The sequence below is a fragment of the Pongo abelii genome, chromosome 5 (assembly GCF_028885655.2).
Source record: "Pongo abelii isolate AG06213 chromosome 5, NHGRI_mPonAbe1-v2.0_pri, whole genome shotgun sequence".
NCBI classification, from domain to species: Eukaryota; Metazoa; Chordata; class Mammalia; order Primates; family Hominidae; genus Pongo; species Pongo abelii.
Window position 1 is genome coordinate 11,097,547 of NC_071990.2, and position 18,750 is coordinate 11,116,296.

At 42.3% G+C, this 18,750-nt stretch overlaps 1 protein-coding gene across 1 annotated transcript in view; it reads right to left on the reverse strand.

Annotated features, from left to right (window-relative positions):
- Positions 1-12,910: 12,910 nt before the first annotated feature.
- Positions 12,911-18,750, reverse strand: part of NEDD9 (neural precursor cell expressed, developmentally down-regulated 9) — a 49,408-nt gene continuing 43,568 nt past the window's right edge. The window contains exons 6-7 of the mRNA XM_002816424.6: positions 17,832-17,921; positions 12,911-15,309 (exon numbers count right to left, since the gene is read on the reverse strand). Of these exons, the coding sequence (XP_002816470.4) occupies positions 14,800-15,309; positions 17,832-17,921 (600 nt within the window). The 3' untranslated portion in view covers positions 12,911-14,799. The remainder of the gene's footprint in view (positions 15,310-17,831; positions 17,922-18,750) is intronic.

An 18,750-nucleotide genomic window follows, 5' to 3' on the forward strand; every position in this document is an offset into this window, starting at 1 on the left:
GGAAACAATACAACAGTAACTCATGGGCACTACATCCTGCCTTTTGAAGGAATTTTATTTTTAGTTATTTTTAAGGATCCTGCAATGTTCTTTTTCCTTTAAAGGGCTCCTCCAAGCCAGGCGCGGTGGCTCATGCCTGTAATGCCAGCACTTTGGGAGGCCGAGGCGAGCGGATCACTTGAGGTCAGGAGTTCAAGACCAGCCTGGCCAACATGGTGAAACCCCGTCTCTACTAAAAATACAAAAATTAGGGGGACGTGGTGGCGGGAGCCTGTAATCGAAGCTACTTGGGAGGCTAAAGCAGTAAGGAGACGGAAGTTGCGGTGAGCCGAGATGGTGCTGAGAGGTGACAGCCTGCTGGCAGCCCTCACAGCCGTCGCTCACTCTCGGCACCTCCTCCGCCTTGGCGCCCACTTTGGTGGCACTTGAGGAGCCCTTCAGCCTGCCGCTGCACTGTGGGAGCCCCTTCCTGAGCTGGCCGAGGCGGGAGCCGGCTCTCTCAGCTTGCAGAGCGGTGTGGAGAGAGAGGCGCGGGCGGGAACCGGGGCTGCGCGCGGTGCTTGCGGGGCAGCGCGAGCTCCGGGTGGGTGTGGGCTCAGCGGGCCCCGCACTCGGAGCGGCCTGCCGGCCCTGCCGGCCTGGGGCAATGAGGGGCTTAACACCCGGGCCAGCGGCTGCGGAGAGTGTGCTGGGTCCCCCAGCGGTGCCGGCCCACCGGCGCTGCTCTGGATTTCTCGCCGGGCCTTAGCTGCCTCCCCGCAGGGCAGGGCTGGGAACCTGCAGCCCGCCATGCCTGAGCCTCTCCCCCAAGCCCGTGGGCTCCTGTGCGGCCCGAGCCTCCCCGACGAGCGCCGCCCCTGCTCCACGGCGCCCAGTCCCATGGACCACCCAAGGGCTGAGGAGTGCGCGCGCACCGCACGGGACTGGCAGGTAGCTCCACCTGCGTCCCCGTGCGGGATCCACTGGGTGACGCCAGCTAGGCTCCTGAGTCTGGGGGGGACTTGGAGAGCCTTTATGTCTAGCTAAGGGATTGTAAATACACCAATCGGCACTCTGTATCTAGCTACTCTTGTGGGGACTTGGAGAACCTTTGTGTCCACACTCTGTATCTAGCTAATCTAGTGGGGAGGTGGAGAACCTTTATGTCTAGCTCAGGGATTGTAAACGCACCAATCAGCTCCCTGTCAAAACAGACCACTCGGCTCTCTGTAAAATGGACCAATCAACAGGATGTGGGTGGGGCCAGATAAGAGAATAAAAGCAGGCTGCCCGAGCCAGCAGTAGTAACCCGCTCGGGTACTTTTCCATACGGGTGTGTTTCCACGCTGTGGAAGCTTTGTTGTTTCGCTCTTTGCAGTGAAGCTTGCTACTGCTCACTCTTTGGGTCCACACTGCTTTTATAAGCTATAACACTCACTGTGAAGGTCTGCAGCTTCACTCTTGAAACCAGCAAGACCACGAACTACTGGGAGGAATGAGCAACTCGAGACGGGCCGCCTTAAGAGCTGTAACACTCACTGCGAAGGTCTGCAGCTTCACTCCTGCACCAGTGAGACCACAAACCCCACCAGAAGGAAGAAGCTCCGAACACATCTGAACATCAGAAGGAACAAATTCCAGACACGCTGCCTTTAAGAACTGTAACACTCACCGCGAGGGTCCGCGGCTTCATTCTTGAAGTCAGTGAGACCAAGAACCCACCAATTCCGAACACAGCTCCACTGCAGTCCAGTCTGAGTGGACTGAGTGAGACTCCATCTCAAAGGAAAAAAAAAAAGAAAAGGGCTCCTCCAATGTGGGATGGGGGCAGAGGGGCCTGGAGGTGAATTCATTCCTTTGTTCAGTTAGTCAGTCAACAAACATGAATTGAACTCCTTGTGTGAGCCAGGCAGTGAGATGGGAAAGATGAACTCATGGTCTAAGATGCCGTATGTCTGAAATATACAACGGCTAGGGAGATGTGCAGCAAGGAAGTAATCGTACTGCTACGTGGTTGTGGAGTGCTTAAGAATTATTTTGAAAGCTTATTTTCACAACAGCGAATCAGGTCTGCACTAGCATTCCTATTTCCCAGGCACGTATCGAGATGAAATCGGTTGTAAAAACCAATTGTCCACCTTTTTATTGGCCAGCAGACCACAAGGGGGCGCTGTGCGAGGCGAACACAGCCTTAGATCTGCAAAATGCTGGGCGCTGAGTGAGGGGCTTCAAAACATCCTAGGTGGTGCCCAAAGACCTTGTTGCCTGAGCTGAATGGGTGCTAGCTATTTGCACTGTCAGCGCTCTAAAGGATTTCTGGGGGCCCCCTTTCAACGGGAAGCCACCTGGCACGTGTAAACACCCACAAGTTCACTCCCCTTTGCAAGCCGCAGAGGACCTAGTAACTTTTCTCTAGAACTCTTTCCTGCACACAGGTCCCTACACGTCCCGTTCTCAGTGCTTGCAGATCTTTTGTTTTCTTGCTTGTTGATTTTTCTTTTGCAAACAGGATTGGGGGACCCCTTCTTTTGTCAAATCGTAGGTCCTTTCCAGTGTAGATTGGATGTCTAGACAGAGAGGTAGAAATAATTGCCCAAGGGCAAGGACAACCTTCACTAAGTTGTCCATTTACATCTTTACATTCTTCTAAAAATACACCCACACCAGCTCTTTGTCTTGATATTTTAACATTGGGCAAGGCTGAAATAAGTTACTTCTCTGACCATTGTTTAAAATGTCTCATTCACAACCATTGTTCTTGGAGACTTCAACTTCTCTAATAGGAATTTAAGTCACAAAGGGCCCAGATGGTTCTGAAAAAAAAAAAAAACCCGTTAGGCTGCCTGGGTCATAAAGAAGGCTCATAAACTGCGCTTGGATGATGACTGGGTGAGGGGGTGTGTGGGGGATAGACAATGTCTGGTGTCTGGTGGTCTCCTGACTGCCAGGCAGGCCAGAGAAAATTAGGGGTATGTTTTCATTTAACATCATTCCCTGCTGACTCTTGTCTCTCTGGAAAATTGACAGTTAGGAGACAAAGTAAGGTGCCCTTTCTGTTAACTCAGTTTTCTTAATTATAGTTGTTGGGAGATGACTTAAATCATGCTGTGAGGTATGGTGGTGGTTCCTGCCCCTCAATGCCCCCTCCCAGGCTGCAGAGGAATTTGCTTTAGAGATTGGTAATAGTTGAGTCTGAGATGAAGGTCAGTCAGTGTGCTGAAGCTTTTCAGTTGCCCTTGTAGAGGTTTCTCCCCTTGCAGGCTGGCCTCTACTCATTAAAACCCTTTCTTTCTTTCTTTCTTCCTTTCTTTCCTTTTCTTTCTTTCTTTCTTTCTTTCTTTCTTTCTTTCTTTCTTTCTTTCTTTCTTTCTTTCTTTCTTTCTTTTTTCCTTCTTTCCTTCTTTCTTTCGTTCGTTCGTTTTTTTTTTGTTTTTGTTTTTTTCTGAGTCTCACTCTGTTGCCCAGGCTGGAGTGCAGTGGTGTGATCTTGGCTCACTGCAACCTTCGTCTCCCAGGTTCAAGCGATCCTCCTGCCTCAGTCTCCTGAATAGCTGGGACTACATCTCCCACCACCATGCCTGGCTAATTTTTGTATTTTTAGTAGAGACAGATTTCACTGTGTTAGCCAGGCTGGTCTCGAACTCCTGACCTCATGATCCCCCCGCCTTGGCCTCCCAAAGTGCTGGGATTATAGGTGTGAGCCACCGTGCCTGGCCTAGAACTATTTCAAGGCTGTTTTTCTCTTTTCCTTCTTTTTTTCCAACCATAAAATAAGCATGTGCCTACACATCCACACCCTAGGAGGAAGTAAAGTGGGCTTAACTTAGTCTCCTCCAGATAAGAGTCTGGAGGTTCTTGCCCAGTGTTGCTCCTCCCTCATGCGCTTTGCTCAGTGCCAGGGAGGGGGAGTGCAGTAAGTGTGGATTGCACCCCAGGCTGGTTCCATGGAGATGGGAATAGCGTTGCCACATCCTAGCTCATGAATGGATCCACATCCATCCAGATGCCCAGCCAAGAAGCCCTTCCCCTGGCTCCTCATCATCATGCCCCAGGTGCTGTTCATCACTTTTCCTACTGACTTGCCCTCCCACATCCCTGGAACCTATCTTCATCTCTCCATCTCCGCTCCTCCATTCGAATCCAACCTATCTTCATTGCTTCTCCTAGAACTGATTCAATGGCCTCCTAACTGAGCTGCCAGGATCCACATGGCCCCTCTTCACCACTCTCTACACTGCAGCCAGGGAGCTATTTTCAGAGCAAAAATATGATGATGTCATATAGCTGTTTAAAATTCTTCAATTAGGCCAGGTGCAGTGGCTCACACTTATAAGTCCAACATTTTGGGAGGCTGAGGGTGGAGGATCTCTCAAAGCTAGAAGTTTGAGACGAGCCTGGGCAACACAGATACCTGTCTCTCCAAAAAAAAAAAAAAAATTAGCTGGGCATAGTGTCATACACCTGTAATCCTAGCTACTTGGGAGGCTGAGATGGGAGGATTGCTTGATCCCAGGAGTTCAGGCGGCTGTGAACTAGGGTCTTGCCATTGCACTTCAGCCTGGGCAATAGAGCAAGACTTGTCTCTTAAAGAATAAAAATAGGGCCAGGTGTGCTGGCTCACGCCTGTAATCCCAGCACTTTGGGAGGCTGAGATGGCGGATCACAAGGTCAGGAGTTCAAGACCAGCCCGGCCAACATGGTGAAACCCCATCTCTACTAAAAATAGAAAAATTAGCCGGGTGTGGTGGTGCAGGCCTGTGGTCGCAGCTACTTGGGAGGCTGAGGCAGGAGAATCACTTGAGCCTGGGAGGTGGAGGTTGCAGTGAGCCAAGATCGGGCCACTGCACTCCAGCCTGGGTGACAGAGCTTTTGTCTCTAAATAAATAAATAAGTAAATATATAAATAATCTTTCAATCATTTAGTGTGGCCTTGAAGGCCTTGCATGGCCAGGTACCTGCCACTTCTTCAGCCTCATTTCTCACCATTTTCCCACTTCTCTGCTGTGCTCCAGGCACACTGGACTCTTCCTGGTCCTAGAACATAGCAGGATCCTGGGGTTCTTGGGGCCTTTGCCCTTACTCCTACTTCTGCTTGGAATGTCCTTTCCCAGCTTTGCTTAGATAAAGTCCATTCACTCATCAGATCTCACATCAAACATCTTTTCCAGAAGAAAGCCATCCCTGCTCCCCACACTATGTTAGGATGCTCCAATATTCCCTCTTACGGAGCTATGTATCTTGACTTCATAGTGTTTCATAGAGTTGTGCTTTTCTTTTATTTTTTGACAAAACCAACATTTTTTTTTTCACTCACCAGATTGGAAGTTTCATAAAGCAAGGAATGTATTAAATTTTTATTGCTTCCCTTTGTACCCTCAGTGCCAGGTACATAATAGGTGTTCAATAAATATTTGCAGAACAAATGAATGATTGAAGTTGTATTGATAATAGTGCAAACTTAGAGGAAAGGCTAATAAAGCCTGTCCAAAATATACCACCCACCAGGTGTGTATAACTTACTCTCTGCCTTTCCTGACTTGTATTTTGAATGTCAGAGATTAAGGTGAATAACAGTGAGCAAATAGGATGAAAGAAGAGAAAAATCAAAGATACTCAGGAAAGACTGAGTGGCCCAGAGAGGCTGTTCAGGAGAATTCATGAAAGGATATAGTCGGAAATGAGAGTGAAAGAGTCATTTGGGGTTAGATCATGGTGGGCCTTAAAAGCCACATCATGTACTTTAAAGTGTTAGACTTTAGAGAAAGAATAATAGCACATAAGTGATGCTGTACTAGAAACAAGCTGTGGTCTCACTATATTTACCATAAAGATGATATGGCGTGATGCTTTATGATTCACTGTGTTATAGTAACCCGTTATGAAGACCCTGGTGAGAAATCTCTCTGAGGTGTCAGTATGGGAAACAGTGGGCTTGATTTCATTTTGTGGATACTTATAAATCATATAACAGATTTTGTTTATTTTCTTTCTTTCCTTCCTTCCTTCCTTCCTTCTTTCTTTTTCTTTCTTTCTTTCTTTCTTTTCTTTCTTTCTTTCTTTCTTTTTCTTTCCTTCTTTCTTTCTTTCTTTCTTCCTTCCTTCCTTCCTTCCTTCCTTCCTTCCTTCCTTCCTTCCTTCCTTCCTTTCTCTCTCTCTCTCTCTCTTTCTTTCTTTCTTTCTTTTCTTTCTTTTTTTTTTTTTTTTTTTCTTTTTTGAGATGGAGCCTTGCTTAGTCACCCAGGCTGGAGTGCAGTGGCGTGATCTCGGCTCACTACAACCTCCACCTCCCAGGTTCAAGCAATTCTCCTGCCTCAGCCTCCCGAGAGTAGCTGGGATTACAGGCTTCCACTACCACACCCAGCTAATTTTTGTATTTTTTAGTAGAGATGGGGTTTCACCATGTTGGCCAGGCTGGTTGTGAACTCCTGACCTCAGGTGATCTGCCCACCTTGGCCTCCCAAAGTGTTGGGATTACAGGCGTGAGCCACCGCACCTGGCTGGATCTCATTTTCTTTATCTCATGGGCTGTCCAGAAAACTCAAGGCCAAAGTTCACAGGCCTTTGCAACATGCATTTTGTGTATGAACTACATTAACAGCTACGTGTTATTTTTTTACCTTTATTTTCTTTTTATTCAGTTGTCTTCTAAAATGAAAATATTGTATGCACCTTAGTCTTTGTGGGGAGAAAGAGACTAGTTATATGAATTAATAAATAATGTGAATATTTTTCTATTAGGAAAATTAATTACAAAGAGGACCATATTCAAAATCACATACAAATGTCATAATATTTAAAATTGCATGCGAATATCTTTTGTCCATGCCTCTTACCTGATTTGGGGTAAAACTACCAGCTAAACTCTGCTCAGGTCATGACTGTAATGCAATTACCCAGAAAATATCCTTTGTACACATTCCTACCTGCAGCTTCCGGAGTGCTTGTGTGGTATAGGGAAAGGGCTACTTCCATTTTCCAGCCTTGAAATTTGGGCCAAGTTGTTTAATTCCCTTCTAGCTTCAGCCTCCTCCTCTATAAAGTGAAAATAAGAACTATCTTTAAGAGGTTTGCTATGAGGGCAAAGATAATGTGCTTGATGTAGTGTCTGCTGACTCAAACTAGACACCAATAAATTGTGGAGATTGATGTCATTTATACAGTATCACGTCTATTGGTCTTATGCCTTGACATCGCCAGGGTTTAACCACTTAAACCATATTTTTTCAAAGTGTGTATTTGTCCGTATCATTCTTGCCACCTTCAAAAGCCTTTCCATGCATCAAGCACCTCTTCTTAGATTAAATTTCTAGATGGGCCAGACAACGTGTCTCTGACTGTATTTATCTTCCCATTTATATGTATTTTATTTTTCTTTCACTTTTTCGGTTCTCTTCTGAGAGATATTTTTATTTTAAAACTCTTCATATAAAATTGGGCTTTCCAAAGCATTTCTACAAAAAAATCCTGGTCCCAAGGAGTTGATGATTTGGGAAAGCTAATCCAAATAAATTATTGGTTTGTTTCCTCCGTGTTTATTCTAAGACAAATATTCAGATAATCAGAAATGAATGGAGGAAATAATAAAATATCTTCACATACTTATTTAGAAGCTTTGTACAGATTCAGGGTGAGTATGGGTGCTAAAGGTCAGAACAGGTGCTGCCCCATAGCCTATTGGTTCTAAAAGACTGTTAAAGACAGAGGACTTGATCTTGATAAATGTAGTCGAGAACAACAATGATTCTGTGAGCTGAGTCACACTGGCAGGCCTCACCCTTTTGTTGGGGGAGGAAAACAAAAACTATCTGAATATCCTAGACCAGGTTTTTATAAATGTTAAGAGAGAAAACAGCTCTTAGGGTCAAAATAATTTTGTGAAGTAGTAGACAAGGCAAGTTTTTATATTGCAAGACTTCTTGGAGCCCTTTTCTTTTTTTTTTTTTTTTTTTGAGACACAGTCTCACTCTGTTGCCCAGGCTAGAATGCAGTGGTGTGATCTCAGCTCACTGCAACTTCAGCCTCCTGGGTTCAAGTGATTCTCCTGTCTCAGCCTTCCGAGTAGCTGGAACTACAGGTGCCTGCCACCAAGCCTGGCTAATTTTTGTATTTTTAGTAGATATGAGGTTTTGCCATGTTGGCCAGGCTGGTCTTGAACTCCTGACCTCAGGTGATCCACCCACCTCAGCCTCCCAAAGTGCTGGGATTACAGGCGTGAGCCACCACATCCGGCCTAGAGCCTTTTACATGCTCACTAGTATTAAGTCTCTCCGAGAGACTGATATACGATGTTGTATTTTTCAAAATGACAATGCAGCCCTGTTTTCAAGTAATATCTACTGACTGTTTGTTTCTGACTATATCTTGAGAACCTAGAGAACCTAAGAACATAGCATTTTGCTTTAGCATATACTGTGTATCTCTTGCAGTCTGTTACTTGTTTCACTGACTCTTTTCTAATCACCCTGTGTCAGGGTCTTTCTTGCTTCTTCTCTCTGTCTCTCTCCTCTGCTATTTCCTCTCCTCTGCTCTCCATCCCCTCCCTTTTATCCTTTCATAGTCTTCACTATCTTTATCATCTTTGTCTCATCCAGGCTCCCCACCCTGCTTTCTCTCCTTTCTCTTCTTTGAAAGGATATGATGCCATCTAATGCCCAGTTTCATTAGGCCAATGAATATTTGGTATGTCTATTCTGAATGAATTCTCTGAAGGTACAAAATGCAAAGCCAAAGTCACTGCGGTGTGATTCTAGAGAGCCCTTCATCACCGAGCCTCTCCACTGCATCTCTGCAGCATGGCTTCCTGGCCACCAGCCTTTGCCAGGCTTTCCTCTGCCATCCAGTTAGCCTTTCTGGTATGGTCTGAATGTATCCCCCAAAAAGCATGTGTTGGAAACGTAATCCCCATTGCAACAGCGTTTGGAGGTGGGGCCTAATGGGAGGTATGGAGAGCTCCACCCTCATGCATGGTTAATGGGGATTATAAAATTTTGGGCTTAAGGCTGCCAGTTCAATCCCTTGCTCTTTCATGCTCTCTTGCCTTTCTACCTTCCATCAGGGGATGATGGAGCAAGAAGGCCCTCACTGGATATGAGCCCTCGACCTTGAACTTCTCAGGTTCCAGAACTGTGAGAAATACATTTCTGTTCTTTATACATTACCCAATCTTTGGTATTCTGTGATAGCAGCACAGTACAGATGAAGACACCTTTCTTTATGATCAACCTCTTCAGCCCCACCCTTGGCAAGAGGCTGTTTCTCACCAGCTAGATCACTTTGATTTTTCTCATTCTCTCTACTTTAAAGCCTTTGCCTGTAAATTACTTAAACATTTGTCTATAATCTGCCTTAAATTGTTTAAAGGACATGTTTACTTTTTATTTCAAACAAAGACAGGCAGAATCCACGTGTCCCCTTCTTCTCCTGTCCCTTTGGTCCACAGCATGTTACTGAGCACACAGAGACACTGGCTGTGAGGTGGGGCCGGTTCCTCTGGCAGAGACAGGTGGGGTCCTATTGATATGCAGGGCAGATTTGCCTGCTCTGGCCGGCCAGGCAGGAAATGTTCAATGAATAAGTGAATCCTTGTTGTTTTTTATGTTCTTTGGTGAATGACAATATTTCTTTTGTCATAATCCCTCAAAAAATATAAAGAATGTAGATGTGGTTTATGGGGAAGCATCTAAAACCCAGACAGGCTTTTACTGACTCAGGGTTAGGAAACCACATTTGTCTTCCTGGTGGGACATGAATGAGCTCAGTATCATTGACTCTAAAGCAGTAGCCTGCTATGGATTTAGAAGCTTGGCTTTCCAGTTTGTTCTCTTTCTATGGAATTGCCAATGTTTCTGTGAACTGATGATAATATTGACTTGAGAAATTGGAGCATTAGAGTTAGTTGGGAAATGCTTTGCCTCTTTTTAAAATCAACTTTATTCAGGTAAGGCTTATACACAATAAAATGCACCTATTTTTAGTGTATTTTATAATAAGTTTTGACAAATTTATCCATGCACACAATTACTGCAACAATCAAGATATAGATACTGTGCTGTCCAGTAGAGCCACTAACCACATGTGGCTATTTCAAGTCTAATGAGCTAAAATTAAAATGAAAAACTTCCTCAGTTGTACTAGGTGTGTTTCAAATCCTCAATAGCCATATGTGACTATTATTCAGCATATTGGACAGTGCAAATGGAAGACATTTTCACCATTGCAGAAAGTTCTGCAGTGTTGGACAGTGATGATATAAAACATATCCATCCTACCAAAAGGCTCCTTCGTGCTCTTTCCCAAATAATCACAAACCCCTACCCCTGGCCTTAGGAAATCACAGGTCTAATTTTTGTCACTACAGATTAGATTCCTGCCTTCTGGAGCTTCATACAGAATTCCTCTTTATTTGCCTGGCTTTCATTCAGCATGTTTCTGAGGTTGATCTGCTTATGTTGTTACATGTCTAATTTTTCACTCCTTTTCATTACTCAATAGTATTCCATTGTATAAATAGACCATAATTCACTATCTACTCACCTGACATTTTGATTGTTTCTAGTTGGCACAATTATGAGTAAATAAATTAGCTTTTTATATGGATATATGTTTTCATTTTTTTTGGGTAAATACCTATGATTGGGATTGCTGGGTTATGTTGAAAGCATATGTTTAACTTTATTAGAGGTTACCAAACCATTTTCTAAAATGATTGTACCATTTTACACTCCTACCAACAATGGAGGAGCGTTCCATTCTTACCAATTATTACGGGTTTTGTTTTGTTTGCTTGTTCTATTAATTGCTGAGAGATGAGTGTTGAAATCTCTACCTATCTTTATGGATGTTTTATTTGTCTTTTCAGTTATATCAGTTTCTGTTTCATGTATTTTGAGATTTCGTGATTGGTACCTACACATTTAGGAATGTTTTGTCTTTTTTATGAATTGATCCCTTTATCATGAAATGCCTCTCTTTGCCCTTGTTTTGAATTCTACTTTGCCTGTTAATAATAGAGCTGCTCCGGCTTTTTAAGAAAAAAATTAGAATGTGCATAGTACATCTCTTTCTATCCCGTTGTTTTTAATTTATCTGTGTATTTTTATTTCAAGTGAGCATCTTTTAAATAGCATATAGTTGGTCTTGCATTTTAAAATCCAGGCTGAGAATCTCTAACTTTTAATGGGAGTGCCTAGACCATTTACTTTGAAAAAATTAACAAAGAATAAACTGTACATATTTAAAGTGTACAATCTGAAGAGGTTTGGCATGCATACACCTCTGAAACCATCACCACAATCAAGACAATGGACATTGCTTTCATTCCCAAGTTTCCATGGACTTCTTCGGAATCCATTCCTTCCACCATTTCTCTCTAGGCAACCATTTATGTGCTTTCTCTCCCTATAGGTTAGTTTGAATTTTCTAAAATTTTGTATAAATGGAAACAAAGCATATGTATTCTTTTTGTCTTGCTTCTTTTTTGTGTCATAATGATTTTGAAGTTCATTCATGTCGGCTATTTGTTGCAATATTTTTCCTTTTGATTTCTGTGTAGTATTCCATTGTGTGGCTATACCACAGTGATTTTATTCATTTATATAAATGAACAAACATTTGGGTTCTTTCTAGCTTTTTCTATTACAAATAGAGCTGCTATAAATATTTTTATGTAAGTCTTTGTATGGACATATGCTTTTATTTCTTTTGGGTAAATACCTAGAAGAGAAATTGCTAGGTCATAGGGTAGACATAGGTTTAACTTTTTAGGAAATCGCCAATCTGTTTTCCATAGTGTTTGTACTGTTTAACGTTCTTACCAGTGATATACAAGAGCTATGTTTGCTCCCCTTTCTTGCACCAACACGGGGTATCATTTGTCTTTTTAATTTAGTGATTCTATTTGGTGTGGTGTTTATTTACTTTTTCCATTTACCTACATAAGTCTTCTTTTATGAAGTTTCTTCTCCAAATTTTTGCCAAGTTAAAAAAATTTAGTTTTTTGGTCTCCTAATTCTGATGTAAGTCCTTGGCTGATAGATGTGATGTATTTTCTCCCATTTTCTGGCTTGGCTTTTGGATTTTTAATGGTATCCTCAGAAGAATAAAAGTTTTTAATTTTGACAAAATCCAATATATCATTTTTTTTCTGAGTTGTTTTTAAAGTGTTTAAAATATGGAAATTTTATCTACCTAAGATAACAAAGATTTTCTTCTATGTTTTTTTCTAGGAGTTATAAGTTTTACATTTAGGTCTATGATCCATTTGGGTTAATCTTTGGGTAGAATGTAAGGTACGCATTCATTTTATTTCGTAGATCTAGTTGTTCCAGCACCACTTTTTTTTTCAGAAGAGTTTTCATTCCCTCATTGAAGTGCCTTGACATTTTGTCAAAAATAAATTAATGCTTATATGTGTGGGCAAAATGGTACATGATACATTTAAATAATTTTTCTGTAAATCTCAGTGGGATACCTGAATGAAAGAGTGGGCCAACCATTAAAAATGATAATTACATGATTATGAATCTCTTATTTTCATTAAATATAGTTTGCTTTAAATTATTTCTTTATGACTATTCCAAAACAAATAGAAAAATTTTCTTTGATTCTAAAAACCACATGACTGGTAACATCCATATTATGAAAACAAATCATCCTATACGTTACTGAATGTATGGGTTTTTTGGTGAACACAAGCCTAGTTTCAGATATTTGAATTTGATAATGTTCACAGATTCTAGAATTTTCTTTGAATGCAAATACACTTGGAAGTGACACATATACAAAAAAAAACCAAACCCTCAATTTTCCTAAAAAAATCCAGACCTATAGCATTGCTAAAATAGTAATAATTTAACTTTTTATATTAGGAGTACCAAAGTAAGCCAATATTTAATTCTGTGACAGAGGAGTATGAAAAAGAAGACCCAGTGGCTATGAAAACAGAGATCTAAAAATTTAATGATTTAAAAATAGCCTCTACATACAAGATGGCAAAGAGTAATACAGATTGAACATTTGGTTTTAAAAATGTGAAATGTCTCCACTTAGCATAAATCAATCAAGTCAGTCATCTCCTAAGAAATACACATTATACAATGAAATCTATAAAGACATACTTTTTAACTTCAAGTGTTGTTGATTTTCAGCAACCCTCTTCCCACATAAACATTTCCTTGTCATGTAATGTATGACTTTTAATCTTCTTTTGGCAGAGTAGGACTTTGAGAATTATAATAGCAGTTGTTTTGAAAAGCACCTTCTATGATCATTTATTTCCACTGATTTTTTTTTAACCACGCTGAGATCGTGCATTCTTGTTTTTTAAATCCTTTTCTGTTCCAATAATTTGGTTGTTTAAAACAAGCAAGCTTAATTCAGTCAGGCATATATTGCAAATAAAAACATGTTTCCAAGTAGGCTGGAATAAAAATGCTAAATAAGAACTGCGCCAAAAGATCATAGATAATGTGCTTCTTCTCTTGGTAATATGTGAATACATTTACCCATGGGGTAGAAGTATTTCACTTGCCCCATGAAGAACCTGATGGCTTGTGGTGTCTGTGCTGTGTCAGTACTAACAGATGTGAGGAGACAGACTGTGGAATGGATGCTGTGACTACCTGTGAGATAGTGGTAGGGGTTATATACATTGGCCACAGAAGTTGTAAAAATTAGATGGACTCTGTGTAGCTAGCCACTCTTGAGTGTCAGGTCTGCATATATGAGTTATAAGAAGGTGCAAGACAGCAATAAATTCCCTTAGAGAGCAGGATATGTCCTCGTAGCTCTATAGTTCCATGATCAAGGACCTGGCCAGCTTCCCTCAGGTAATGGGGGTAGTAGCACCAAAGTGAATATTAAGAGTCAGAAAGGCCTCTACTTGCAACTGGCGGATCAAATCATTCCCCTATTTTGGTGAACAATCATAGTCTGATACGCCTTTGTAAATCCTTGCTGCAAATATGGTTTTTACAACTCTAAAAACATCTTTTGGAAAACCTCATGACTGAATCACTCACAAATGCAGAAGATCGAACAGCCCCAGGGAGGCAATTGCTCTCCTTTTATTGTAGCTGTCTCTCAGTATGGAGAGCTCCTTTTATTGTAGCTGTCTCTCAGTATGGAAACAACCCAATCCTAACTGTGGTCCTGGCCTCTAAACACACAGGTCTCTCTTCCCTCCAGCACCTGAACTATCAGAGCTTGGATTCACATATATATTCTGAAATTTGCTTTTGGGCTTTTGGGCACTTGGCCATCATGTGTTTAAGATGGTCAATTTTGAAAAGAGTTTTCAAAACAAGAATAAGTCATGCTATGCCTCATGATTTGGAAGGTGAACACTTGCAAATATACTATGCTTCCCAAATTTGGGAGTGCCAGGCTCAGAATCATCACAAGGACATGGAGAACAATATTATAACGGGCTGGTATGTTTTTAACAACAACAAAAAAATGCAGCATTAGAAGGTGCTTACTAAGGTGCTTCTTAATTCATTTTTTCTTTTTAATGAAATGCATCAGACAAACATCTACAAACAAACATGAATACATAGGCATACAAAAGCACGTGGACAAGTTTCTGTACAGTTTATGTCTCAGATACTTCTATGTATACATAAGAACCACTCAGGGGGAAAAAAAAAGATTTCCCTCTCCAGCTCCCTGAATTTCTGAAAGTTGTCTAACCCATAAAATGTTAAAATATTTCATTTTCATATAGAATATCTACAAAAATAGATAACATTTACAAAAACCAGATAGTATTTCCAGTTTTCCTTAGTAACCATTAACGCAGTCCCCTTCCTCTTTTTTTTCTTCTCAGAACGTTGCCATCTCCAGCAAAGAGCGCTTGAACAGCTGGGCATTTCTAGAAAGGTCTGTCACTTGGTGCACCATTTCCTGCAGGGCCGTGGTGCTGGGGTAATGGAGGGCGGCCATCTTGGTCGCCGTGACTATAGTCTTGAGCTGCTCGCAGAGCTGGTTGCTGGAGTTCATCACTTTGTTACGAATGTCCTGGGCAGTCACCTGCCGTGTCAGCGTGTCTCCAATGAACACCAGTTTGTGTGCACTGAGGATGACAAACTTGCTGTGTGCCACGAAGATTCGCGGGGGCTGGGCTGAGCTGACACAACTGAAGAGTGCGTCAATGGCGTTGAGAAGGGAAATGAAATGGGTCTCACATTGGTCATAGTAGAAGCAAAGCAACTGCCGATCCTGCGCACTCACGCCGCTGTTTGTGGTGGGTAGGCTCTGAGAGGGCTTCCACTTCGAGATGTCATTCTCCACTGGCTTTGTAATCTCTTGTTCCAACAGCTGGAACTGGCTCAGCTGCAAGGAAGATGAAAGTAGATCTCATTAGAGCAAGGGAGTGTGTTGCAATGGAAATTAACCAGGGCTTGGAGTTAAAAGACAGGGATTTTTGTCCCTAGTAACTGTCAGATGCATGTGAGCTGTGCAGCCTGGGTCAAGCTGCCTTGCTTTCCTAAATTGTAAAATGTAGACGATGATCCTCAAGCTCAGACCTTCTATGATTGGACCACTGGTCTCTTGTACCCTCTGGCTAGAAGGCAGCGTAGTGTTTAAACCTCAGCCCTGTTACCTACACCTTTATGGAGGTTAAATGAGTTAACGTTTACAAAGTGCTTAGAATGGTTTGGTATGCAGTAGGCTCTATGTAAATGTTTATTAGTGTTGAGTGGTGTCAAGGGAAAACCAAAGGTAGTGACCTCCTTGTCAAGTAAGTCACTGACAGTTTGCTCCTTCTCAGAGAAAGCCTCGACTATCTCGGGATGCTCAGATGAAATGACCATTCATGACCCGTTTCTGTTTATCCTGCTCTTTCTCTCAAGATTGATAGACATGTTATGATCCAGCACTACAGGAAGGTTCATGCATGTAAATATATGAGCACTTAAGGAAAAAAAATTTCTAAGGCAGTCTGAATGGGAATTGTGCATCATAATATTTAGTCCCCCAGAGCTGTTAAAAGAAGGGGGTTTCACCCAGAGTCAGATGCATCAGGTGCTGGCTTTCTTCCTTCTTTCCTCATTGCTCCCAAATGATGTATTATTTAAATTGCAATTATAATAATTTCTAGGGATTCCACTAAGACTCAAGAGAGACCTCTCTTCTGCAGATAAGGACTATCTGTGACCTGAGCTTAGGACTCAGTTAATCTCCCACCTGGAGGTAGGGATGAGCTGGAGCAGTGATCACCTCACCCAGCTTCTCCAGCTTCTCTGAGAGATGCACAGCCAGCTTTACTTTACTTTTCTTTTTTTTTGAGACAGAGTCTTGCTCTGTCGCCCAGGCTGGAGTGCAGTGGCACAATCTCGGCTCACTGCAAGCTCCGCCTCCCAGGTTCACGCCATTCTCCTGCCTCAGCCTCCCGAGTAGCTGGGACTACAGGTGCCCGCCACCATGCCCGGCTAATTCTTTGTATTTTTAGTGAGACGGGGTTTCACTGTGTTAGCCAGGATGGTCTCGATTTCCTGACCTCGTGATCCACCCGCCTCGGCCTCCCAAAGTGCTGGGATTACAGGCGTGAGCCACCGTGCCCAGCCTTCAACAGCTTTACTTTTCTAAAATCTGTTTTCTTCTTAGGGATTGCTATGGTTTCAACAAGTTCCCCAAAGCCCTGCAGTCTCACCTTGCCAGATGCCAGGGCAAACATAAACAGGTAGAAGGTGATATTCCAAGATATTTAATCATAATGGATTATATTTTATATATCTTAGGCTTTATGCAAATATGTTCATCCATGTATCATGTCATTAGATGGGGCGGTACTTTCCCATTTTATAGGGAAGTAACTGAAGCTCGGGGAGGTTACCTGACTTGACATAGTTGGTTGGCCAGAAAGGATTAGAACTCAGATTTCCTAAATACAGCATGCCATTTCACTTCATTTCATCTTAAAAGGCTTGTAAATAAATCCTCAATCAATCTCTGTTTATTTTTATGCCCTTGTTCTAGCAATACTCATCATTGTCTGCCCTACTCATACCCAGCTTTTGAATGAACATGCCCTGCCCAAAGTCCTCAGTAGATGGGCCTGGATATACGTTGAAAACATTGAATTCTGCTCTCCTACCCTTAGATTGGACCAAGGCCAGGCAAACCATAGGTTTGTGTTGCTGGCGAAAGAGAGACAAATAGAGAGGTAGAGACAGAGACAGAGAGAGAGAGAGAGAGAGTGAAAGAGAAATGGCCCAATCAAAATGGCCCAATCAGACTCTTTCTTGGGAATCTGATGAACAAGAGAAGGGAGCTAACCATTGGAAGAGGAAGCCGAGATGAGAAGCCATCTATAGAAGTTCTGAGTGGCCATTTATGGATTCTGCAAAGTTACAGGGGAGCCAAATGAGTAGATAATTAGAGAAAACCAGAAAATAGGGGAGAGTGAAGTAGATTGATAGAAAGAAGCAAAGGAAGTACAAGAAGGAGAGATAATTTACAGTTCTAGTTCTCACCAGATATGGCTATATCTTCATTTTCTGTTACTGAATTCCCCTACTATGGCTTTACTATAAACCTGCTTGCTTAGGCTAGCTTGAATGGGTCTTGTTTCTTGAGACCAAATGCCTTAACCCAAATAGTCCTCATATGTTAGATATGCAGGTTTAGCCTATAAAAAAATTGCCGTTTAGATGGAACCCAGGTACACCCAGATGAATTAACAAGGTCATAAACCTTCTCTTTGCTTTTAAACCCCATTCAGTGCTTTGGAGCTGATTCCTGCCAGTGAGCTGGAAGAATCAAAATCATAATCTCTTGAAGTGATACCTTTCCTTAGTACTAGGTGGGAAATCTTTCCAATGCCAAGCAGTTTTTGCTCTGATTGAACTTACCTGATGATGTTCCAGCTGCATCTTGTTCTGTTTCATGATATTCTCTTTTTCCAATAGCTCTTTCTGTTGCCTCTCAAACTCCTCCTTACCCTGTTAATTTTCAACATAAAGAACATGTTACATCATCACTGTGATTCACTTATGCTAACAATTTCATTGACAGATAAGTAAATACTCTTTATTTTCCACTGCCTTGGCAACATCTCAAATGCCCAGTGAGGCACTGTGAACCCTAGACGACAGGGGTGGCAGAAAAATAAAGCCCATTGCCATATAGGGTGCCAGCTTTCTGGGGCACCTTAAAATTTTTGGAGAGCTACTCATGATTCCCTTCAAATCTCCTATATAAATATTCTTTATATAGTCTCTGGGTTCTTTTCTCATAGATTATATGTGAACCTGTAAACCCCCAAATGCAGGTCTAAATGTGATCCACCTCTCACTTCCAGTTCCCTCAAATCATCTATAGATTTCTGCTCCAAGGCAGTATTTCCCACTGTGCAGAGTCAGACAACCAGTAAGGTGAATGTTCAGTGCCTCCATCCTCTCTCTCTCCACTCCCTTCCTCAGCACCAGGTGAGGCTCAGTTCTCCTTGCCACAGTTTCTTGCGCTTGAGGGAATTTGGCATAATAGTTACGTAGTTCTCAGTATAATCTGTGACTCTCAGTCAAATTAAAAGAATGGCAGAACAAGATAGTAAGCCTAGTCCTAAACAATGGATCTTGGTAGATTTTTTTTTTTTTTCTGAGACAGAGTCTCGCTCTGTCACCCAGGCTGGAGTCCAGTGGCACGATCTTAGCTCACTGCAACCTCCACCTCCCATGTTCAAGCGATTCTTCTGCCTCAGCCTCCCAAGTAGCTGGGACTACAGGCGTGCACCACCATGCCTGGCTAATTTTTGTATTTTTAGTAGAGATG